Source organism: Phacochoerus africanus, chromosome 8, assembly GCF_016906955.1.
Source record: "Phacochoerus africanus isolate WHEZ1 chromosome 8, ROS_Pafr_v1, whole genome shotgun sequence".
Lineage (NCBI taxonomy): Eukaryota > Metazoa > Chordata > Mammalia > Artiodactyla > Suidae > Phacochoerus > Phacochoerus africanus.
The window spans coordinates 59,115,118-59,139,743 of NC_062551.1; the positions used below are offsets into that span (position 1 = coordinate 59,115,118).

The window sequence follows — 24,626 nt, forward strand, 5'->3', positions numbered from 1 at the left end:
CGCAGCTCGGATCCTGAGTTGTTGTTGCTGTGGCATAGGCCGGCAGCTCTGATTCGATCCCTCGCCTGGGAACTTCCATATGGCATGGGTGCAGCTCTAAAAAGCAAACAACAACAACAACAAAAGGAAATCCTGGCTTCCATCCCTCCCCTTCTTCAAGGACCTGGAAATCTAGGATCTGGCTTCCCACTTAACCTCTCTCCCTCCAGAAAGTAGGAGTTGAGGCTGCCAGCCCCCTCTTCCTGCAGAGCCCAGGGGTCTGAGACCCCAGCCTTGTGCTGTCCCCAAGGTCCAGGTATCTGGGCTGAAGAGGAATTCGGAATGTGAGTCTAGATGGGCTGGGGTCTCAGCCCTCTCCCAACTTAAGCCTCTGTCGCAGCTGCATTCTCATAACTTAGGTTCTCATATATGGCCCCCTTCTTCGCGGGCGCCGGGGATGACTGCTGCAGAAACCGAAGGATGCACTGGTGTAGGAACACGTACTGGGCCTGGGGACAGAGCAGGGGCAGGTGAGGGGTGGAGCCTCAGCCTCCCCCCCACCCCCAGTGCCCGAGGACCCCCATCACCTCCGTCTGCACCATCAGTGGCCGGCTTTCTCTCATCTTCCTCACGTAGCTGAAGGGCCCCACGAGACCCTCACACTCCAGCTGCCGCAGCAGGACGTCCAGGGCAATGAGGGTGCCCGTGCGGCCCACGCCAGCGCTAGGCAGGGACAAGAAGGGGTCAGACCACAGGAGGTGGGGGGTGGGGAGCTCCGCTGACCGGAGGGATCTGTCTCTGGAGCACCCAGGGGCCAGGGTATTCAGAGTAGAAAGTAATGACAAATGACTATGCCTTGAAGTCTCTCTATCTGCTTGACCCTGTTCCAACTGCCTTCATTTTTTTTTTTTTTTTTTTAACACGGCTGCACCTGGTGGCATATAGATGTACTCAGGCTAGGGACTGAATTGGAGCTGCAGCTGCTGGCCTATACCACAGCCACGGCAATGCCATATTCAGGCTGCGTCTGCGCCCTACACCACAGCTCACTGCAATGCCAGATCCTTAACCCACTGAGCGAGGCCAGGGATCGAATCCATGTCCTCATGGATCCTAGTTCGTTACTGCTGAGCCACAGCAGGAACTCCTAAAATTAACCATTTTAAAGAGAACAGCTCAGGAGTTCCTGTTGTGGCTCAGCAGTAATGAACCAGACTAGGATCCATGAGGATGTGGGTTCAATTCCTGGCCTCGCTCAGTGGGTTAAGTATCCAGCGTTGCTATGGCTGTGGTGGAGGCTGGCAACTGCAGCTCCAGTTTCACCCCTAGCCTCGGAACATCCATATGCCGCAGGTGCAGCTCTAAAAAGACAAACATTAAATTAAATTAAAAATAAAATAGGAGTTCCCGTCGTGGCTCAGTGCTTAACGAACCCGACTAGTAACCATGAGGTTTCGGGTTCGACACCCCTAGCCTCACTCAGTGGGTTAAGGATCTGGCGTTGCTATGAGCTGTGGTGCAGGTTGCAGACGCAGCTCAGATCCCGAGTTGCTATGGCTGTGGTGTAGGCCTGTGGCTCCAGCTCCGATTAGACCCCTAGCCTGGGAACCTCCATATGCCGCAGGTGCAGCCCTAAAGAAGACAAAAAGACCAAAAAAATAAAATAAAAAATAAAATAAAGTAGAAAGTTGCTATCGTGGCTCAGCTGTAAAGAACCTGAATAGTATCCATGAGGACATGGATTCAATCCCTGGCCTCAATCAGTGGGTTAAGGATCCGGGGTTGCCGTGAGCTGTGGTGTAGGTCACAGAGGTGGCTCAGATCTGGCGCTGCTGTGGCTGTGGTGCAGGCCAGCAGTTACAGCTCCAAATAGACCCCTCGTCTGGGAACCTCCATATACTGTGGGTGGGGCCCTAAAAAAAGACAAAAAATAAAATAAAGTGAACAATTCAGCAGCATTTAGTCCATTCACAGCATTGTGTGACAGCCACCTCTGTCAAGTTCCAAAACACTTTCATCCCCAAAGGAGACCCCACCCATTAAGCAGTCACCCCCAGGGCCCCATCCCTCCCAATGCCCTGCCCCCACACTGAGCCACTGCAACAATCTGGCTCTTCGGATTTACCTATTTGGACTATTTCATGGAAACAGAGCCATAAAATACATCATCTCTTTGCCTGGCTTCTTTCACTCAGGATACTGTTTTCGAGGTTTGCTCACATGGTCCCATGAATCAGTGGTTCATTACTTTTTATGTTTCAAGCTAAAGGTCGTGACTGCGGCACACGAGTCCCTTCCGCGAGTGCGCCTGGGGAAGGGGAGGAAGCTCTACTGGGGCAGCTCCTGCGGGGGCCATTGGGGCTGCGGACGGTGTCAGGACACAGCTCCGCAAGGGCTCCAGAGCTCCACCCTGGGCATCAGCTTGACCATCCACTACTGACCATGTGCCCAGGGACTTGTTTCCCCACTCAGTTCCCCTCTTGTCATAAGGATGCGCCGAGGGTCGAGGGTTGGCAGGATGTGGCTGGGACGTGTGGGACGTGGTCCCTAACTGCCGACCAGCATCCAAACCAGAGCCCCCGTTTCCGAGGCCATCTGTCCCTCTGCAGCCAGCTCCTTCCGCAGGCCCTTCACACTTAGATTGAGTGAAATCACACCTGCAGAGGCTTCAGCATAAATACCCAGACGCTGAGCCCAACGAGGTTTTTTTGTTTTTTGGGTTTTTTTTGCTTTTTAGGGTGGCACCCGCGGCATATGGAGGTTCCCAGGCTAGGGGTGGAATCAGAGCTATACGTGCCAACCTACACCGTAGCCACAGCAACGAGGGATCTGATCCGTGTCTGTAATCTACACCACAGCTCACGGCAATGCCAGATCCTTAACCCACTGAGCGAGGACAGGGATCAAACCCGCATCCTTGTGGATCTTAGTTGGGTTCGTTCACCACTGAGCCACGAAGGGTACTCCAAAGGAGGTTTTTTTAAAATGTTTCTGAAAACCTTTGGCATGGAATCCCCTGGTGGCTCAGTGGGTTCAGGAGCTGGCATCATCTCTGCTGTGGCTCTGGTTGCTGCTGTGGCGAGGGTTCCATCCCTGGCCTGGGAACGTTCACATGCTGTGGGTGTGGCCAAAAAAAAGAAGAAACAAAAAGATGAAAAAACCTTTGGCGCCTCTCCCTTCTGATCCGCCCGCCTTCTTCCATCCTTCTCCCTACGTGCAGCCTCCACCTCTCTGTCCCCTCCTCTCTCCACCTCGCTCTCCCGCTGCATCACTGCCTTCGCCTTCCACCTCGTCTCCTCTCCTGAGGACCCGAGGGCCCCTGCTTCTGAGACATGAGGGTCGGTTCCCTCACGGGGAGAGGGCTCAGAGCTGGTCCTTACCTGCAGTGCACAATGGGGGGGCCTCCCCCCATGCTCTGGTCCAGCCACTGCCGGAGCTTCTTCCAGAAGGCCAGCAGGGGGTCTGGGGAGTGGGGGACGCCGTGGTCCGGCCAGGTCACAAAGTGGAACTGATGCACCGATAAAGCCTTCTGCTCTTGCATCTAGAGGGATGGGGGTTGGAAGGGGCTCAGAACTGGGCCGGGGGGGGGCTGGTTTCTGATGGGCAGGGGCATTTCCCGGGCACACTGCAGTCCCTTGTGGGAGGGTCAGAAGGTTTGACTTCTCGGGGAGCTGTGGGGTGGGGGCTGCCTGAAAGGTCACCGGGGAGGAGCTGAGGGTCTGGCGGGGAAGGGTGGGGGCTTACATGCCAGAGCTTCATGTCTCGCACCGTCCAGTTCTCCGTCGCCTCCTCAGCCACCAGGGTCACTTGTAGGTGCCCATGGGTGCAGGGCTGGGCGTCTAGGGGCCAGTAATGTGCACACTTCACCTGGGGAAAGACGGGCAGGTCAGAGTTTGGGGCGGGGGGCAGGTAGAGACCCTCCCCCGGGCCCCTCCGCATGGCGGCTCTTTTATTCGGTGCAAAGGAAGGCCCCTGCCCTGGCAACGAGGACCCAGAGGCGGCCAGGTATGACGGGTCCCAGCCAGAAGGGCGCCTCCTTCCCCAGGTCCTGAGATCAGCCTCGGTCTCAGACCAGCAGACAGACGGGACGGGGGCGGGCGGGGGCTGGAAAGGTGAGCAGGGTGGCGCTGAAGGCACTCCGTGAGGCCGGGGGCCAGGCCTGCCCTGGGGTCCGTATCTGGGGCGGGCTCAGCACCCAGGACCCAGGTCCCCTCTCACCCGGCCGGACTCCACGCAGTTGGTCAGCATGACCAGAGTGTGGCTCTGCTGCTCCCACACCAGGCGCCAGAAGTCGCCCACCGTCTGGGGTAGGGGGCCCTGGGCTGCAATGAACTCCTGGGGGCTCCAGAGACCCTGGTTGAGGAAAGCAGGCAGGTCTCGTCCCGGCTCTGGAGCATTTTCCCAGGCCCCCCTCTCCCCGGGCCTCCTCCCCGCTCCCAACCACCCATAGCCTTACAGGTATGAAGCTGGCATTGATGTACTCGGAGCCCGGCTCCCCGCGGAGGGGCATCAGGGGCACTCGGGACCAGTCATCTAGGGGAGGAGGCGGCGTTAGCGGTGCAGAGGTTGTGGGGAGAGCCAGACTGAGGCCCAGGAGAGCCAGACACACAGACGCGGGGAGCCTGGCACCCCGCATCCGGGCGCCAGCCAGGGACTCCCACATCTCGGGGGGGCAGGAGCTTGTCTCTAGCGGTGGGGGGCGGGGTAAGGGATGGGGGGTTGCAGGGGGTCAGGCATGGGGTGCTGACAGAGTCACGGCTGAGAACAAAGTCAGCAGAGGCTTTTGACTCACAGGGCAGCACATTTCTGTAACGGTTCTTGGCGCTGTTTTCTGGAGCCGAGGCCACCTTCTGGGACTGGCTGTGGTCCTCCAGGGCCAGTTGCTGGGGGTGGAGGGAGAGGAGGGGTACACGACGCTGGATTTCCCCCACCCTCCCCCAGGGACACCCCGTTGTCCCCTCTGCCCTCCTAAGCATTGCCACCTCACCCCTTGTGCCCTGCAGTTCTGTAGCACCCACAGAAACAGGGCGAGTGTGTGCTCCATCCCCAAGGGGCAGGGGCATTTGGGGGACTGGAGAGGCAGGCAAGGGTGGAGACAGCGGAAAATCAAGCTTTTTCTTTCTTCTTTTTTTTTTTTTAGGACCACACCCTCAGCATATGGAGGTTCCCAGGCTAGGGGTCGAATCGGAGCTGTAGCCACCGGCCTACACCACACCCACAGCAACACCAGATCCTTAACCCATGGAGCGAGGCCAGGGATCGAACCTGAGTCCTCCCGGATGCTAATCAGATGCGTTAACCTCTGAGCCACGACGGGAATTTCCAAGGTGTTTCTTTAGGAGGGACCCACGGACCTGTCACTAGCCTAAGAGCTCAATGAGTCAAAAAGATGGATGAAATGGCTGAGAGTTTCCGAATCAGCCAGCCAAGCGTGTATCCCTGCTTCTGTTCTGTCCCAAAAGTGGGGACAGGTCTGGGTGGGCGCGTTGGGCTCAGCGCAGCCCCCTCCGTTCTCACCCACCTGGTACTCCTCTGCAAAGCCACAGCAGCTGTCCTTCTCATTTTTCCTGACGTGGTCGGCAAAGTCCTCAGCTGGGATGTCCCCTGGGAAGCTGTAGGGGGAGGGAGACCAAACAGTTTAACCCCACACTCTTGGGATAAAAGAAAAGGATTTGGGGAGTTCCCGATGTGGCTCATTGGGTTAAGAACCTGACTCATGTCCATGAGGACGCGGGTTCTATCCCTGGCCTCGCTCAGTGGGTTAAGGATCCGGTGGTGACACAAGCTGCAGCACAGGTCACAGATGTGGCTCAGATCCTGCATTGCTGTGGCTGTGGCGCAGCTGGGCAGCTGCATCTCCTATTCAACCCCTAGTCTGGGAACTTCCACATGCCGCAGGTGCAGCCGAAGAAGGAGGAGAAGGGGAAAGGGCTTTGTTTTGTTGACCTCCCCCAGGACTTATTTTTCATCTATGTTCTTTTGGGACTTAATTATTTTTATAACGTGAAGTCTGTACCTTCTCACCATTTTCACCCATTTCACCCATTCCTGGCCCCCTGATGCTGGCAACCCCCAATTTCTTCTCTGTATCCATGAGTTCCAGTGTTTTTTGTTTTGTTTTGCTTTTTTTTTGTCTTTTTGCCTTTTCTAGGGCTGCACCCGCAGCACATGGAGGTTCCCAGGCTAGGGGTCCAATCGGAGCTGTAGCCACTGGCCTCCACCACAGCCACAGCCATGTCAGATCCGAGCCACATCTGCGACCTACACCTCAGCTCACGGCAACACCGGATCCTTCACCCACTGAGCAAGGCCAGGGATCGAACCCACAATCTCATGGTTCCTCGTCGGATTGGTTAACTACTGAGCCTCGATGGGAACTTCCAGTTTTGTTTGTTTGGTTTGGTTTTTGGATTACACATAGGAGATCGTGCAATATTTGTCTTTCTCTTTCCATGTTATCTCACTTAGCATAATGTCCTCAAGATCCATCCATCTTGTCACAACTGGCATTATTTCTGCTTTGTTATGGCTGAGTAGTATTCCTTTGTATATAGACCGCATCTTCTTTATCCATTCATCTATTGAGAGACATTTAGGGCGGCTCCATATCTTGGCTATTGTGGATAATACTTCTCTACACATAGGAGTTGCAGATATTTTTTTTGAGTTAGTTATTTTGATTTTTTTTTCAGTGGCACCCATGGCATTTGGAAGTTCCTGGGCCAGGGGTTGAATCCAAGCTGCAGCTGTGGCAATGCCAGATCCTTGAATCCACTAAGCCCTGCCAGGGACTGAACCTGAGCCTCCGCAGTGACCTGAGCCCCTGCAGTCGGATTTTTTTTTTTTCTTTTTAGGGTTGCACCTGAGGCATAGGGAGATCCCCAGGCTAGGGGTTGAATTGGAGCTACAGCTGATGGCCTACACCACAGCCACAGCCACTCAGGATCCAGGTTGCATCTACGACCTACACTATAGCTCACGTTAACACGGGATCCTTAACCCGCTCAGTGAGGCCAGGGATGGAGGCCACGTTCTCATGGATACTAGTTGAATTCATTTCTGCTGCGCCACGACGGGAACACCCTCCTGCAGTTGGATTCTTTTTTTTTCTTTTTTCTTTTTTTTGTCTTTTTGCCATTTCTTGGGCCGATCCTGCGGCATATGGAGGTTCCCAGGCTAGGGGTCCAATCAGAGCTGTAGCCGCCAGCCTACGCCAGAGCCACAGCAACGCGGGATCCGAGCCGCATCTGCAATCTACACCACAGCTCACGGCAACTTCGGATCCTTAACCCACTGAGCAAGGGCAGGGATTGAACCCGCAACCTCATGGTTCCTAGTCGGATTTGTTAACCACTGCGCCACGACGGGAACTCCTGCAGTTGGATTCTTAACCCACTGTGCTACAGCAGGAACTCCAGTAATTTTGTTTCTAATTCATCAATTCCACCTGTGGGTATATATTCCAAAGAACTGAAGGCAGGGTTCCAGAGAGATTTGTGCCGTGATATTTGTTCACAGCAGCATTCATCACAACAGCCAAAAGGTGGAAGCAGACGCAAGCGTCCGTCAATGCGTGAAGGGAGAAAGAATACATGGTCCATCCATATGATGGAATATTATTCATTCTTAAGAAGGAAGGAGGAGTTCCCATCATGGCTCAGCGGAAACGAATCCGACTAGGAACCATGAGGTTGCAGGTTCAATCCCTGGCCTCGCTCTGTGGGGTTAAGGATCTGGCGTTGCCATGAGCTGAAGTGTAGGTCGAAGATGTGGCTTGGATCCCGCTTTGCTGTGGCTGTGGTGTAGGCCAGCAGCTGTAGCTCCAATTCGACCCCTAGCCTGGGAACCTCTATATGCTGCAGATGCAGCCCTAAAAAGCAAACAATGAATAAATAAATAAAAAACAAATAAAAAACAACAAAAAAGACTCCTTTGGAATGCTCTGATGGCAGAACAGGTTAAGGATCTGGTGTTGTCACTGCTGTGGCTCAAGTCACTGCCGTGGCATGGGTTCAAGCCTTGGCCTGGGAATTTTCACATGCTACAGGCATGACCAAAAAGTAAAAAAATACAAAATAAATGAAAAATTTCAAAACCATCCTTTGACCTCATGTGGCGCCAGCTCCAGTTCTTTCTCTCTCTTGGCCTCGTAGCACAGTATTAAAAATACTCTCTGCTGAATTCTGAGACCTTGGTCGGTGGCTGGTTGTTTCTGCCTTCTGAGAAGCTTTCAAATCCACACCCTCACCCCTCCCCTTTTGGGATCACACGCTCTGGGCCGTCAGGCATCTGCTCGAAGTCCCACCAGGGACAGGTACCAGACGAGCAAGGACAGCCCTTCTGCCTCAGAGTCCACCGAGATGGTTCAGACTAAGCCTGCTGGCCTTGGAATGCCCATTTCCTCCTGCGGAAACCACGAAAAAGGCTCTTGCTCAGCTGTGGCCCACCTCCCAGCCGACCCCGGCGCCTCTCCGAGTGGCCCTGCGAGATGTCGCCTATCATCCCCCAACTGGGAGTGTAATAAACTGTCTATTAGTGGCAGCTGTGTCTTGATCCCTCGGCCTTGTCATACCTAAATCCTAACAAGACCTGTGGAAACACCCTTCGCATTCAAATGTCCCACGCAGGCCCGTCTTCTCAGCTTCCCACCCACTCTTCACCAAGGCCTGGTGCTGACAGCGTGACGCCAGGGGAACAAGGACATTTTTCAAAGTCCCCTTATCTTATTTGCCTCCTTATCGCCAATTCCAAAGGCCACCTCTCCGTCCGCCCTGAGCGTGGCTGCTCGGCAGCGTGCAGCGCTTTGGACGGAGCCCCCCTCTTCCTGAGGCCTCTCCTCGTTTGCACGATCCCCCCTTCTGGCTGCTGCTTCACCATCTCCTCACCGCCCCTTGACCTCAAAAAGTGGGTGTTCCTGGGAGTCTGTCCTCAAGTCCACTCTTCTCCCTGGACCTGGACACACACTTTTTAGGGGGCCCGTCCACTTCCGCAGCTTCGACTGCAATCCGCACACCCACGATTTCTGAGTCTCCACTGTCAGTCCCTCCGGCTCCTTCTCCCGACCTTCAGACCTGTTTTCCCACCTGCCTCCTGGAATCGCCACGTGTGTGTCTGAGAGGGTCATTCCCAGGCACCCGGACACGCACGCAGAGGATGGCAAAATGCACAACATACAGACAGGGCCAGGCTTGGAATCCGGTGGGTGTGGTGATGAGTTGCAGAGGCCGAATGAGGCCGAGGGGCACAGGGTGGGGAGGGGAGAGGTCAGCTTGAGTGGGGTGGGATGCTGGCCAGGACCGATTCTACGGCAGAGAAGAAACTGGACATCATCGCCCCCCACACCTGTATCTGCTCTGGCTTGTGCACCTGCCTCAGACGGCCAGGCCCTCACTTCACGCCATCACGGCTGGTCTCCCAACTCCCCTGAACGCTCTGTCCCAAATCTCCTCTATCGATCCCTGGGGATCGTTTTAACATAGAGATCTTTTTTTTGGGGGGGCAGGCATGTGGAAGCTCCACAGGCTAGGGATCAAATGTGTGCCACAACAGCAACCCAAGCCACGGCAGTGACAATGCTGGCCCCTTAACCCACTGCACCACCAGGGAACTCCGAACATAGAGATTCAATGACCAACCCAACCTAAAAGGACTCAGAGGAGAGAAATGTTCTCTCGAAGCATAGAACTCTTTACCCGACACCCATTCCTCGCAGCCTTCACTGGCATGTCCAACAAGCACCTCAAACTCAGTGTGTCCACACAGCTCCCGACAGGGTTCCTCAGACCTGCCCTCCCCTACTCATTCATCTCAGGTAATGGCAAGTCCAGCCTTCCCGGGGCTCAGGGTAAATTCCCCGGAGTCACTCTTGAGCCCTCTCTGAATCTCACACCACATCCCCACACATTCTTCAACCAGAGCCACTGTGTAAACACACAAAGGATAGCTTTTTTTTCTTTTTATAACTGCACCTGAAGCATATGGAAGCTCCTGGGCCAGGGCTTGAGTCAGAGGGTGCAGCTGCCGGCCGACACCACAGCCACAGCAACGCAGGATGTGAGCCACACCTGCGAGCTACACCACGGCTCAAGGCAACGCTGGATCTTAACCCACTGAGCAAGGCCAGGGGTCAAACCTGCATCCTCGCAGACACTACGTTGGGTTCTTAACCCACTGAGCCACAAGGGAAGTCCTTCTTGTTATTACGAAAGGCTCCTTGTGTTAGAATGTAAGCTCCACAAGGGCAGAAATCTCTGTTTAAGTCGCCATTTCCTAGGCACCTAGAACGGGGCCTGGCATTTAACAGGGGCTCCGGAAGTGTTTTGTTGGATGAATGAATGGAAGACCCAGAGCTGAGACGGAAACCCATTCCACAGCCACCAGCCCAGGCCACTTAGGGGCAGCACAAGCACTGCAATGTCCGCTGTAGCGGGTGCCAGGCCCTTTGGAGGCCTGCATGGGTGGGTTCACCCATCCTGCCCTCTGACCTGTCCGGGGACCAGCAAACAGCCCTGGACTTGACCTGACAGCCAGTTTTCTGGATGCTCCCCAGATGTTCTCACCTGAACACCAGGTCCCTGGGTACCTGTCTCTTCTCAATCATCTTCTCACGCCTGGAAAAATGACGTGAGAGTGAATGGCTCCGGGCGGAGAAGTAGCGAGGTGGGAACCAGGGGTCCCCAGTTTCCCCCACCCCCAGACCCTCCAGGCACTGCTGAGGCCTGCACAGAGTCTTACCTCCTCTTCAGGAAGAAAACCAGCAGGCCCACCAGGATGAGAAGCAGGAGGACGCCAATGATGGCTCCAGCGATGACCCCTGGGGAGGAGGCATGGGGTGGGGGGGTGAGCGCCCGGGTCTTCCCTCCGCTCGTCCTGGCTCTCCCACCTCTGTCCTCACCCAGACTGTGATCAGGGGGCCTACCAGGTAGACGTGAGGGCAGAGAAGAGAAAGAAGAGCCCACCTCCCAGCCAACCTCCCCCTACCCCACCCCAGTATCTCAGCTCCCGAGAACTGGCCCAAAGGCACCACTTTCTCCAGTGACCTGGTTGTTAGAGACTCTCCCACTTCCTGGCCTAGACCGGTAGTTCTCTGGGGGCCCCACGCTCCCACAACCGAGCATTTCAACGAGGATTAGACTAGCAGTTCTCAGTGGGGGTGATTTTGTCCCCCTTCCCCCGCCAGCGACATCAGGCAACGACTGGAGACATGTCTGGTTGTTACAACTGCAGCAGAGGAGCCACTGGCATTGAGAGGGTGGAGGCAGGGGATGCTGCCCAATATCCTAGAATGCCCAGAACAGTCCCCTGCCACGAAGAGCGAGCCAGTCCAAGAGACCAGAAGGCCTGTCCTCTCAGAGACCTTTCTTTCTAAGCGGGGGAATCCTAGACAGCAGGACCCCTGGCCCGGGCTGGAATAGCATCCATTTATCAGTGCACTGAGGTCTCCAGATCAGATGGCCCATCTCCTAAGAGGCTCAGTTCCTACCAAGCAGTGGGTGGGGTCCAGGGAGGCCATGACCTCAGTCAACCTTATGAGACCAAAGTTTCCTGAGCATGAGGTTCAAACCTCTTCAAATACCCTTTGGGTGGGTGAAAAATGGTACGGCTGTGTTGGAAAAAAATTTGGCTGTTCTTCAAGAGGTTAAACACGTATGTATGACTAGGTCACTCTGCAGTACAGCAGCAATTGGCATAACATTGCAAATCAACTATGCTTTAAATTTTTTTTTTTTTTTTTGCTTTTTAGGGCCACACCTGCAGCATGTGGAAGTTCCCAGGCTAGGAGTCGAATCAGAGCTGCAGCTGCCAGCCACAGCCACAGCCACAGAAACACAGGATCCGAGCTGCAACCTACACCATAGCTCAAGGCAACATCAGATCTTTAATCCACTGATCGAGGCCAGGGATCAAACCTGCATCCTCATGGATACTAATTGGGTTCTTTTCCATGAGCCACAACAGAAACTCCGATTACACTTAAATTAAAAAAAAAAAATTAAAAGGAATAAACATGAAAGTTCCAAAAAAATAAAAGCTTGAACACAGAGAACACAGAGTTATCATATGATCTAACATCTCCGCTCCTGGGTATACACCCAAGAGAAATGAAGACACGCATCCACCCAGAGACGCGCATAAATGTTCAGAGTATTCCTCCTAAGAGCCAAAATTAGAAACAGCCCAAGAGATCCATCAGCAGGTGAGTGGATGAACAAAATGTGGTTTATCCATATAACGAAATATTATTTTGGCAATAAAAAGTAATGCAGCACAGATACAGCCTAGAACGCTGGATGAACCTCAGAAACAATATATTAAGTGAGAGAAGCCAGTCACCGAGCGCCACCTCCTGTGATTGTATTTTTAGAAAATGTCCAAAAGAGGCAAAATCGATAGAGACAGAAGTAGATTAGAGATTGCCAGTGGCTGCTTGGTGGGGAATTGGGGAAATGAGGTGCTGGTGACTTTTTTTTTGCTTTTTAGGGCCACACCCGAGGCATATGGAGGTTCCCAGGCTAGGGATCCAATTGGAGCTGTAGCTGTCAGCCTACACCACAGCCACAGCCACACCAAATCCAAGCCATGTCCCTGATCTACACCACAGCTCACAGCAACATCAGATCCTTAACCCACGGAGCGAGGCCAGGGATCAAACCCTCATCCTCATGGATCCTAGTTGGGTTTGTTAACCGTACAAAGGACACTCCAGGCGCTGATGACTTCTCTACGGAGAAGTGAAAATACCTTAAACTGATAGTGACGATGGTGCAAGCACCGGGAATACACTAGAAGCCGCTGAGCTGTACACTTTAAATGGTTGATCGGCCGTATGTTACCAGGAGTGCATCTCAGCAGAGCTGTTTTAAAGAAAGCAGGAAACGAAACACAAACAAGAAGGTTCCCCCTGCCTTGGTGAGACTCCCTAACAAAAGGGCCAGAAGGGGTCTTGGAGAGAAGGTTATCGAAGCTCCCTGTGCCCATGGGGCTCTGCTCACCTGCGCTCTCGGTGTGGCAGGTCACTGAGGTAGACTGGGCCCTCATTCCGTCCCACAGGGTGGTGACCATGACTGGGTAGGACTTAGCTGGCCCAAGTCCTGACATTGACACGCCCTTCCCACAGGAAGAGGGGGGCTGGGAGACCCGCTGTCGGCCCACCTCCAATTCAAAGGCTTCATAGCCTCCTGGGGGGCAGGACCAGGTCACAACGACCTTGTAGCCCCCCGAGGCACTGGAGCAGGAGGTGATGGTGACAGGGTCCGGAGCTGGGGGGAGGACAAGAGGAATCAGTGGGCTCTGTCCACGGGGGCTTTCTACTCCCCATACCCACCAGTCAGGGCAGCCCTCTGAGAATCAGCTCATCCCTTCCTCCCCCCAGACCAAAATACCTCTTGGGGTCTTGTTTGTTTGTTTTCTTTTTAGGGATGTATCCGTGCCACATTGAAGTTTCCAGGCTAGAGGTTGAGTCACAGCTGCAGCTGCCAGCCTACGCCACAGCCACAGCAACGCCAGATCCGAGCTGTGACCTACACCACTGCTCATGGCAACGCCATATCCTTAAGCCACTGAACAAGGCCAGGGATTGAACCCGCATCCTTATGGATACTATGTTGGGTTCTTTTTAAATTTTTTTTTGGACGTTTTCGGGTCACACTCGCAGCATATGGAGGTTCTCAGGCTAGCGGTTGAATCGGAGCTGCAGCCGCTGCCCTACACCACAGCCACAAGGCCAGATCTGAGCCGCGTCTGCGACCTACACCACAGCTCACGGCAACACCAGATCCTTAACTCACTGAGCAAGGCCAGGGCACGAAATGGCATCTTCGTGGATGCTAGTCAGATTCGTTTCTGCTGAGCCACAACAGGAACTCCTTTATGTTGGGTTCTTAACCTGTGACCCCCAATAAGACGCCTCCAAATACCTCTCCATACCTCATTTTCTGCTGTTTTCCAAAGGAGAGCCCACAGACGCCCTCAAACTACAACTCCCATGAGCCCCTGGAGTCTCGGTGCCACTGCCGCTTATGAAATCATGGCCCCATGGCCTGATGGGATTTGGAGTCCACCTACCTCTCACGGCCCCCAGGGCTGACCCAAGCCTCCCACCAGGTCAAAGGGGAGCCCATCTCACCTGTGGATGCACGGAGGCTCCGTGTGGAACCGGCTACGTTGTTCCTCTCTGCCCACACGCTGAAGTTGTACAGAGTCCCGGGTTCCAGGGCCTCCACCTCGAACCGAGTCTCATTGGTCCTGCCCGTCTGGTTGGCCTGACGTCCTTGGGGACCTTGCTCTCCCTGGGGATGTCCTCCACTGACCCACTGGACCCAGAATACGTAGAGCTGAGAGTGGGGGTCTGCGGGGGCCTCCCACTGCAGGGTGACTGAGGTGCTGGTCTGCGTTTCGTTCTGCAGGCCTGTGACCTCGCTGGGAGCTGAGAAGTGAGGACAGGAGCTGGAGGGGCTGGATCCCCAAAGACCCCCATGCCTGAGCCTCCTCCTTCGCAGAGCAACATGGAGGTGCTCTGTCATGAGGCAGGTCTACTTCCTGAGCAGTGGGGAGCACGGGAAGGGGGCCTGGTGGGGACTGGGGTCTGTCTCGAGTCTCCCACCCATCACCCTTCCCTACACTGTCTCTACAGGCCGCCTGGGAACTCGACCTCCTCTCTCCGGCGCACACTGAGCTTCCAGAGGGAGCTCTTGGCTTCGGTCTTTTAAGCCCAAATGGCCACAGACAAATGAGTTTCGGGGTCCATTCATCTACACTTCATCTACTTCCTGGGGTAATTTTGGTTCCTCTCACATTCTGGACCCCCCATGAGGAGACTGAGAGGGAAGGCTCTCTTGGTTCAGCTGATTGACCAGGACGAGCCGTGGGTCACTGCCTAGCTGAGGACGTGGTTGGTTTCTGCTCTAGTCCCAAAGACAGGCCCCGTCATGGGAAAGTCCTGGTGGCTGAGGACAGGAGAGGCCTAGGACGTAGACCTACAGGCTCGTGGTCCAGCAAGGCTGGGGAGGGTCACCAAGCACCAATCACCCCCCAACAAGCCCCCCATGTCTCCCCAGCTCCCCTTCCCCCGTCCCAAGAGGGCTGGGTCCAGAACTAGACGGTGCCTCACCAGTGGCCCCGGTGAGGGTCCTGTTGTCACTGCTGGCTCCATTCCTCTCTGCCCAGACAGTGAAGGTAAACAGGCTCCCAGCTTCCAGCTCCAGCACCACCCGGGTGTTTAGGGTGTGACGGGTCCCAGAGGCAGGAGTGCTCTCCTCGACCCATGAGACCGAGTAGGTGTAGGGAGGGTGAGGTGGGCCCTGGGGAGCGGTCCAGCTCAGGGTGAGGGAGCTGTTGGTCCAGTCTTCCACCCTGAGACTTGTCACTGCATTGGGGACTGACAGAAGAAGTGGAGTGTCAGGACCTCCATGTCACCGGTCCCCAAGAGTCCGGGACACACCAGTGAGCCTCTCTTCATGCAACCAGCTTGTTAAGAAACACTTCTGGAGTTCCCATCGTGGCTCAGTGGAAAGGAATCTGACTAGTATTCATGAGAACACAGGTTCAATCCCTGGCCTTGCTCAGTGTGTTAAGGATCTGGCGTTGCCGTGAGCTGTGGTGTAGGCAGCAGACACGGCTAGGATCTAGAATTGCTGTGATTGTGGTGTAGGTCAGCAGCTACAGCTCGAATTTGACAACTACCCTGGGAACCTCCATATGCCACAGGTGCGGCCCTAAAAAAAAAAAGGCCAAAAAAAAAAAAAAGAAAGGAAAGGGAGTTCCCATCGTGGGGCAGTGGAAACGAATCCCACTAGTAACCAAGTGGTTCTGGGTTCAATCCCTGGTCTTGCTCAGTGGGTTAAGGATCCAGCTTTGCTGTGAGCTGTATTGTAGGTTAAAGATGGGGCTTGGATCCTGCGTTGCTGTGGCTGTGGTGTAGGCCGGCAGCTGTAGCTCTGATTCAGTCCCTACCCTGGGAGCCTCCATATGCTGTGGGTGCCGCCCTAAAAAGCAAAAAAAAAAAAAAAAAAGGAAGAAAGAAAGGGAGGAAAGGAGTAAAGAGAGAGAGAGAAGGAAGGGAGGGAAGGAGAGAGAGAGAGACTAGCAATGGAACCTGCAGAGACCTGGGCTCTGGCAGCACCAGCTCTTCTGGACAGGCCCGTCCCCAGGCACGGCCACATCTGCCCTGTGGCCCCAGGGCGAGCCAGTCTGGCTCAGGGGGACTGAAGAGACGGTGGCTGGAGCCCAGAGGTGGGCCCATCTTTGCCAGTTCATAGCCTCTCAGCAGAAGAGGGTGGGCATGGAGCCTGCTCACCTGTGGAGCTGTTGAGGGTCTGGTTGGAGCCAGGAACGCCATTCGCCTCCACCCACACAGAGAATTCGTACAAGGTCCCGGGTTCCAGACCTTCCACTGAGACACTGGTGTTGGTTGTGCTTCTGGTCTCAGATGTGCCTCCATCTCCAGTGCACTGGACCCAGTAGGTGTAGCCCTGAGGGTCAGGGCCTTCGGGCACCTCCCACCTCAGGGTGATGGAGCTGGTGGTCTGGGTCTCCACACCCAGGTTCCTGACGGGGTTGGGGGCTGAGAAACCAGGAGGGAGGACCTGGTGTCAGGAAGGGAGCAGACCACGGGGCACAGCCAGTGGGCATTTCTGACCCTTGACGTCAGTGCCCGGTCCTGCCTCATCCACTGGTCCAGGAGACACAGGGGGTAGGGTCTAGGCCAGGGCCTCCCAAACCTCACCTGGCATACACGTCGCCGGGCATCGGGTTAAAAGGCAGGTTCTGACTCAGTAGGTCTGGGAGGGGACGGACAGCCTGCAGGTACCACCGGCTCTCAGGGGATGCTGACAGGCCCACCCAGGGACCGGGCTGAGGAGCAGGGAGCCAGACCTGTGCTTTCCAGCAGCATGGCTGCAGGGATGGACGTGCCCTCCCAGTGCCCAACAGGGTAGACACCAACCCACCCACCGGGATGGGGGGGGCGCGGGGACTGGGAACCCCTCAGCAGAGCCCTTGAGCACATGCAGTGTGCTCATCCAGCCTCTTTTTGTTTTTTGTTTTGTTTTGTTTTGTTTTTGATGGCCACACCTGTGGCACATGGAGGTTCCCAGGCTAGGGGTCCAATTGGAGCTGCAGCCGCTGGCCTACGCCAAAGCCACAGCAACACGGGATCTGAGCCGTGTCTGTGACCTACACCACAGCTCACGGCAACGCTGGATCCTTAACCCACTGAGCAAGGCCAGGGATCGAACTCGCAACCCCATGGTTTCTAGTCAACTTCCTTAACCACTGAGCCACGACGACGGGAACTCCCAAACTTTTTAGTATCCATTACCTGTCAAAATGATAACATTTTGGATCTACTGGGACAAAGGAAATATCTAGCTACAATTATTTTCAACTGGGTTTCTTTTTTTTTTTTTAGGGCCTCATTCTCGGCATACGGAAGTTCCTGTGCTAGGGGTGGGATTGGAGCCTACACCACAGCCACAGCAATGCCGGATCCCCAACTCTCTGAGCAAGACCAGGGATCCAACCCGCATCTTCATGGATACGAGTTGGGTTTGTTACCGCTGAGCCACAATGGGAACTCCTCTTTTGCTCATTTTAACGGGACTGACAGAAGACCTAACTTAACAGCATGGCTTCCATTATATTTCCATTGTCTGCAGGACCTGCCACGTACTCACGTGCATTTTCAATCACTGCCTATGACCTTCCTTAAAAAAAAAAAAATGAAGTTCTCCTCGTGGCTCAGTGGTTAACGAACCTGACTAGTATCCAGGAGGATGCAGGTTTGATCCCTGGTCCCGCTCAGTGGGTTAAGGATCTGGCATTGCTGTGAGCTGTGGTGTAGGTTGCAGGCGCCACTCAGATCCAGTGTTCCTGTGGTGGCTGTGGTGTAGGCTGAAAGCTACAGCTCCAATTTGACCCCTAGCCTGGGAATCTCCATATGCCACAGGTGCGGCCCTAAAAAAGACAAATGACCAAAAAAAAAAAAAAAGGGAGTTGCCATTGTGGCTTGACCAGTATATCGCGTCCTAGGGTTCGATCTCTGTCCTCACTCAGTGGGTTAAGGATCTAGCCTGACTGTGGCGGTGGTGTAGGCCGGCAGCTGTAGCTCTGATTCAGTCCCTACCCTGGGAGCCTCCATATGCTGTGGGTGCCGCCCTAAAAAGCAAAAAAAAAAAAAAAAAAAGGAAGAAAGAAAGGGAGGAAAGGAGGAAAGAGAGAGAGAGAAGGAAGGGAGGGAAGGAGGGAGAGAGAGACTAGCAATGGAACCTGCAGAGACCTGGGCTCTGGCAGCACCAGCTCTTCTGGACAGGCCCGTCCCCAGGCACGGCCACATCTGCCCTGTGGCCCCAGGGCGAGCCAGTCTGGCTCAGGGGGACTGAAGAGACGGTGGCTGGAGCCCAGAGGTGGGCCCATCTTTGCCAGTTCATAGCCTCTCAGCAGAAGAGGGTGGGCATGGAGCCTGCTCACCTGTGGAGCTGTTGAGGGTCTGGTTGGAGCCAGGAACGCCATTCGCCTCCACCCACACAGAGAATTCGTACAAGGTCCCGGGTTCCAGACCTTCCACTGAGACACTGGTGTTGGTTGTGCTTCTGGTCTCAGATGTGCCTCCATCTCCAGTGCACTGGACCCAGTAGGTGTAGCCCTGAGGGTCAGGGCCTTCGGGCACCTCCCACCTCAGGGTGATGGAGCTGGTGGTCTGGGTCTCCACACCCAGGTTCCTGACGGGGTTGGGGGCTGAGAAACCAGGAGGGAGGACCTGGTGTCAGGAAGGGAGCAGACCACGGGGCACAGCCAGTGGGCATTTCTGACCCTTGACGTCAGTGCCCGGTCCTGCCTCATCCACTGGTCCAGGAGACACAGGGGGTAGGGTCTAGGCCAGGGCCTCCCAAACCTCACCTGGCATACACGTCGCCGGGCATCGGGTTAAAAGGCAGGTTCTGACTCAGTAGGTCTGGGAGGGGACGGACAGCCTGCAGGTACCACCGGCTCTCAGGGGATGCTGACAGGCCCACCCAGGGACCGGGCTGAGGAGCAGGGAGCCAGACCTGTGCTTTCCAGCAGCATGGCTGCAGGGATGGACGTGCCCTCCCAGTGCCCAACAGGGTAGACACCAACCCACCCACCGGGATGGGGGGGGCGCGGGGACTGGGAACCCCTCAGCAGAGCCCTTGAGCACATGCAGTGTGCTCATCCAGCCTCTTTTTGTTTTTTGTTTTGTTTTGTTTTGTTTTTGATGGCCACACCTGTGGCACATGGAGGTTCCCAGGCTAGGGGTCCAATTGGAGCTGCAGCCGCTGGCCTACGCCAAAGCCACAGCAACACGGGATCTGAGCCGTGTCTGTGACCTACACCACAGCTCACGGCAACGCTGGATCCTTAACCCACTGAGCAAGGCCAGGGATCGAACTCGCAACCCCATGGTTTCTAGTCAACTTCCTTAACCACTGAGCCACGACGACGGGAACTCCCAAACTTTTTAGTATCCATTACCTGTCAAAATGATAACATTTTGGATCTACTGGGACAAAGGAAATATCTAGCTACAATTATTTTCAACTGGGTTTCTTTTTTTTTTTTTTAGGGCCTCATTCTCGGCATACGGAAGTTCCTGTGCTAGGGGTGGGATTGGAGCCTACACCACAGCCACAGCAATGCCGGATCCCCAACTCTCTGAGCAAGACCAGGGATCCAACCCGCATCTTCATGGATACGAGTTGGGTTTGTTACCGCTGAGCCACAATGGGAACTCCTCTTTTGCTCATTTTAACGGGACTGACAGAAGACCTAACTTAACAGCATGGCTTCCATTATATTTCCATTGTCTGCAGGACCTGCCACGTACTCACGTGCATTTTCAATCACTGCCTATGACCTTCCTTAAAAAAAAAAAAATGAAGTTCTCCTCGTGGCTCAGTGGTTAACGAACCTGACTAGTATCCAGGAGGATGCAGGTTTGATCCCTGGTCCCGCTCAGTGGGTTAAGGATCTGGCATTGCTGTGAGCTGTGGTGTAGGTTGCAGGCGCCACTCAGATCCAGTGTTCCTGTGGTGGCTGTGGTGTAGGCTGAAAGCTACAGCTCCAATTTGACCCCTAGCCTGGGAATCTCCATATGCCACAGGTGCGGCCCTAAAAAAGACAAATGACCAAAAAAAAAAAAAAGGGAGTTGCCATTGTGGCTTGACCAGTATATCGCGTCCTAGGGTTCGATCTCTGTCCTCACTCAGTGGGTTAAGGATCTAGCCTGACTGTGGCGGTGGTGTAGGCCGGCAGCTGTAGCTCTGATTCAGTCCCTACCCTGGGAGCCTCCATATGCTGTGGGTGCCGCCCTAAAAAGCAAAAAAAAAAAAAAAAAAAGGAAGAAAGAAAGGGAGGAAAGGAGGAAAGAGAGAGAGAGAAGGAAGGGAGGGAAGGAGGGAGAGAGAGACTAGCAATGGAACCTGCAGAGACCTGGGCTCTGGCAGCACCAGCTCTTCTGGACAGGCCCGTCCCAGGCACGGCCACATCTGCCCTGTGGCCCCAGGGCGAGCCAGTCTGGCTCAGGGGGACTGAAGAGACGGTGGCTGGAGCCCAGAGGTGGGCCCATCTTTGCCAGTTCATAGCCTCTCAGCAGAAGAGGGTGGGCATGGAGCCTGCTCACCTGTGGAGCTGTTGAGGGTCTGGTTGGAGCCAGGAACGCCATTCGCCTCCGCCCACACAGAGAATTCGTACAAGGTCCCGGGTTCCAGACCTTCCACTGAGACACTGGTGTTGGTTGTGCTTCTGGTCTCAGATGTGCCTCCATCTCCAGTGCACTGGACCCAGTAGGTGTAGCCCTGAGGGTCAGGGCCTTCGGGCACCTCCCACCTCAGGGTGATGGAGCTGGTGGTCTGGGTCTCCACACCCAGGTTCCTGACGGGGTTGGGGGCTGAGAAACCAGGAGGGAGGACCTGGTGTCAGGAAGGGAGCAGACCACGGGGCACAGCCAGTGGGCATTTCTGACCCTTGACGTCAGTGCCCGGTCCTGCCTCATCCACTGGTCCAGGAGACACAGGGGGTAGGGTCTAGGCCAGGGCCTCCCAAACCTCACCTGGCATACACGTCGCCGGGCATCGGGTTAAAAGGCAGGTTCTGACTCAGTAGGTCTGGGAGGGGACGGACAGCCTGCAGGTACCACCGGCTCTCAGGGGATGCTGACAGGCCCACCCAGGGGACCGGGCTGAGGAGCAGGGAGCCAGACCTGTGCTTTCCAGCAGCATGGCTGCAGGGATGGACGTGCCCTCCCAGTGCCCAACAGGGTAGACACCAACCCACCCACCGGGATGGGGGGGGCGCGGGGACTGGGAACCCCTCAGCAGAGCCCTTGAGCACATGCAGTGTGCTCATCCAGCCTCTTTTTGTTTTTTGTTTTGTTTTGTTTTGTTTTTGATGGCCACACCTGTGGCACATGGAGGTTCCCAGGCTAGGGGTCCAATTGGAGCTGCAGCCGCTGGCCTACGCCAAAGCCACAGCAACACGGGATCTGAGCCGTGTCTGTGACCTACACCACAGCTCACGGCAACGCTGGATCCTTAACCCACTGAGCAAGGCCAGGGATCGAACTCGCAACCCCATGGTTTCTAGTCAACTTCCTTAACCACTGAGCCACGACGACGGGAACTCCCAAACTTTTTAGTATCCATTACCTGTCAAAATGATAACATTTTGGATCTACTGGGACAAAGGAAATATCTAGCTACAATTATTTTCAACTGGGTTTCTTTTTTTTTTTTTTAGGGCCTCATTCTCGGCATACGGAAGTTCCTGTGCTAGGGGTGGGATTGGAGCCTACACCACAGCCACAGCAATGCCGGATCCCCAACTCTCTGAGCAAGACCAGGGATCCAACCCGCATCTTCATGGATACGAGTTGGGTTTGTTACCGCTGAGCCACAATGGGAACTCCTCTTTTGCTCATTTTAACGGGACTGACAGAAGACCTAACTTAACAGCATGGCTTCCATTATATTTCCATTGTCTGCAGGACCTGCCACGTACTCACGTGCATTTTCAATCACTGCCTATGACCTTCCTTAAAAATAAAAAAGAAGGGGAGTTGCCGTTGTGGCTTGGTGGTAACGAACCCAGCTGGTATCACGTTCTAGCGTTCGATCCCTGTCCTCGCTCAGTGGGTTAAGGATCTGGCATTGCTGTGAGCTGTGGTGTAGGTTGCAGATGGGGCTCTGATCCAGTGTTGCTGTGGCTGTGGTGTAGGCTGGCAGCTGTAGCTCTGATTGGACCCCTAGCCTGGAAACGGCCATATGCCCCAGGTATGGCTCTAAAAAAAGAAAAAAGAAGGAAAGAAAGGAAAAAGAGTGAAACAGTGGCTGTTTCTCACCTGTGGTGGCATTGAGGGTCTCCTCAGAGCTATTGGCTCCGTCCTTCTCCACCCACACGGAAAATTCATAGGAGGACCCGGGGTCCAGTCCCTCGGCTGTGAAAATGGTGTCTGTCGTGTTTCGGGTCTCGGTTTTGTCACTCTGTCCAGTCCAGCGGACCCAGTAGGTGTAGTTCTGCTGGTCCAGGCCACTGGGAGCCTCCCAGCGCAGGGTGATGGAGCTCGTGGTCCAGGCCTTCACAGTGAGGTTGGTGACGGGGGGCAGGGCTGAGAATCAGGAAGGGGGATGGGGTGAGCAGGGAGCAGGTGGGCACTGCCCCTTCCGGTACCCCGGGCTCTTGCTGTGTGTCCAGAAAGGGCCATTCCCTTGGGGGTGAGCCATGGATCACTGGGTCCTCCGTGGAGACCACCCCCCGGAAGCTCAGGGGCGTTGAGGTGCCATGGTTTCGTGTGGGCAGGGAACTCAGGAAGGGGTCACTCACCAGCCGCCCTGGCCCCTGTCCAGCTGCACAGGCCCTGGAGACAGCCCAGAGGTCAGACGTGAGCCTCGCCTCCCTGGACCAGGTGAGGCTGCCAGCCAGTGCCCCTCCTGTCCTCGGCCCAGACCCTGTGAGTCACAGTGCCCGAGGGAGAGGGGACACGGCCGGGCTCCACCCTGAGGCTGGGCTCTGACAAAGGTCACCCCCAATGTCCATCCTCTCTGGGTGTGTGCGTGTTGTCGTTGGGGGAGCAGGGCAGGGGTGGGGCTCCAGGGTCCCAGGAGCTAGGACTGGCTTCACCAGTAAGGTGGGGGGTTAAGCTTAGTGCTTTCACTTCCCGAAAAACATGGCCTTGGAAGAATGAGGGCAGGGAAGTAATCAACAAACTGGGAATAAAGGAACTGACCAGGAGCCAGAAATCCAGTCTGAGGGCGGAGGGGCCAGGGGCCTGGACCCCTGGGTCCGAGGGAGGAGGGGCCAGGGGGCTGGACCCCTGGGTCCGAGGGAGGGGGGCCAGGGGCTGGACCCCTGGGTCCGAGGGAGGAGGGGGTGGGGGCGTGGACCCCTGGGTCCAAGGGAGGAGGGGCTGGGGGCTGGAGCGCTGGGCCTAAGGGGGGAGGGGTTGGGGGCTGGACCCCTGGTCTGAAGAAGGAGGGCTCGGGGCTGGACCCTTGGGTCTGAGGGAGGAGGGGCTGGGGGCTGGATCCCGGGGTCCGAGGGAGAGGGGGCTGGGGGCTGGACCCCGGGGTCCGAGGGAGGGGGGGCTGGGGCTGGACCCCTGGGTCTGAGGGAGGAGGGTTGGGGGATGGACCCCTGGTCTGAGGAAGGAGGAGGGGCTGGATCTGGCCAGTCACTCCCAGCAGAGCTCACTCTCACAGCAGACATAGCAACACCTAAGAGCCTAAGACTCCCCCCCAATCACCCCCAACCTAGAAGCCTGCTTCCCTTTCCAGGGAACCATCAGCCCCTCCACCCTCAGGACCTGGGTTCTGGGACCCCAGCATCCTTTTCCCTAAGACCCAGGATGGGCCCCCCAGCCCATCCCTGAGACCCCAGCTTCCCCGAGTCTGGGACTACTCACCAGCAGCACCAGGCTCCCCCAGGCCCTGAGGCCCCCACCAGCCCTGGTCATGTCTGCAGACACTGCCAAGAGACCCAGGTGTCCCAGCCTGGACCTTCCACCTGCTGGACTTTAAACGCAAGAATTTCCCCTTTCCCGGTCCAATGGTGAGGCCACAGGCCAGGGCGGGGTGGGAGGAGGAGGAAGTGGAGGCTTGTAGCCTGAGAGCTCCTAGCCCCGCCCTGCCCTTCGGCCTCTGTCCTCCTCCCTGGACGCCCCTCCTGGACCCAGCGTCTCCCCTCTGCTCCCGCCTCCTTCGCTTTCTCATCCGAGGATAAGGCGCTGCTTCCCGCTGCTGTATGAGGGCACAGAGCTGGTCCCAGACGTTTGGAGCCGGCAGGGCGCCAGGAGAAAGACCCATCCCTCTCCCAGGTGGAGAGTTAGGCCCTCACCAAGGCCGGGCGGGGGTGTGTGTGGGGGGGTCTCCTTTCCTGTCCCGTTCGCGATGCGGGTGCTGGCCCCCCTGCCTCTCTGGTCTCCCACGAGCCGGTGCAGCTCTCACCAAAGGAGCCCAGACCTCCAGCCTCCTGCCCTTTTCATATGCGGTTGTTCAGGTCCCTCTTCCTGCTCCTCCCTTGGGATTCGGAGTTGGACGAACCCTGTGTGTCTCCACAGCGCACACCTGACGCCCCCTGTTTGCAGATCCACGTGGCCCATTCCAACTGGGCCCGTGAGATTCCTAATCTACCTAAATGGG

The 24,626-nt window shown here is 55.8% G+C and overlaps 1 protein-coding gene across 1 annotated transcript; it reads right to left on the reverse strand.

Annotated features, from left to right (window-relative positions):
• Positions 1–118: 118 nt before the first annotated feature.
• On the reverse strand, positions 119–24,070 carry PTPRH (protein tyrosine phosphatase receptor type H). Its single transcript, XM_047791125.1, has 18 exons — positions 23,891–24,070; positions 22,813–22,846; positions 20,615–20,881; positions 18,445–18,711; positions 16,274–16,540; positions 15,089–15,355; positions 14,105–14,404; positions 12,972–13,238; positions 10,714–10,792; positions 10,539–10,589; positions 5,501–5,591; positions 4,772–4,862; positions 4,436–4,512; positions 4,198–4,332; positions 3,724–3,846; positions 3,360–3,520; positions 567–702; positions 119–488 (listed from the first exon to the last, which is right to left on the reverse strand). The coding sequence occupies exons 1-18, from the start codon at positions 23,939–23,941 to the stop codon at positions 363–365; spliced, it is 2,790 nt and encodes a 929-aa protein (XP_047647081.1). The 5' UTR covers positions 23,942–24,070; the 3' UTR covers positions 119–362.
• Between the last annotated feature and the right edge of the window lie 556 nt (positions 24,071–24,626).

Coding starts and splice junctions, on each gene's coding strand:
- PTPRH (XM_047791125.1), bottom strand. CDS start 23,941: ATGACCAGGGCTGGTGGGGGCCTCAGGGCCTGGGGGAGCCTGGTGCTG. Junction 22,847..23,890: donor GGGGGAGCCTGGTGCTGCTG/GTGAGTAGTCCC, acceptor GGCTGTCTCCAG/GGCCTGTGCAGCTGGACAGG. Junction 5,592..10,538: donor CCCAGGGACCTGGTGTTCAG/GTGAGAACATCT, acceptor CTCCCCCTACAG/CTTCCCAGGGGACATCCCAG.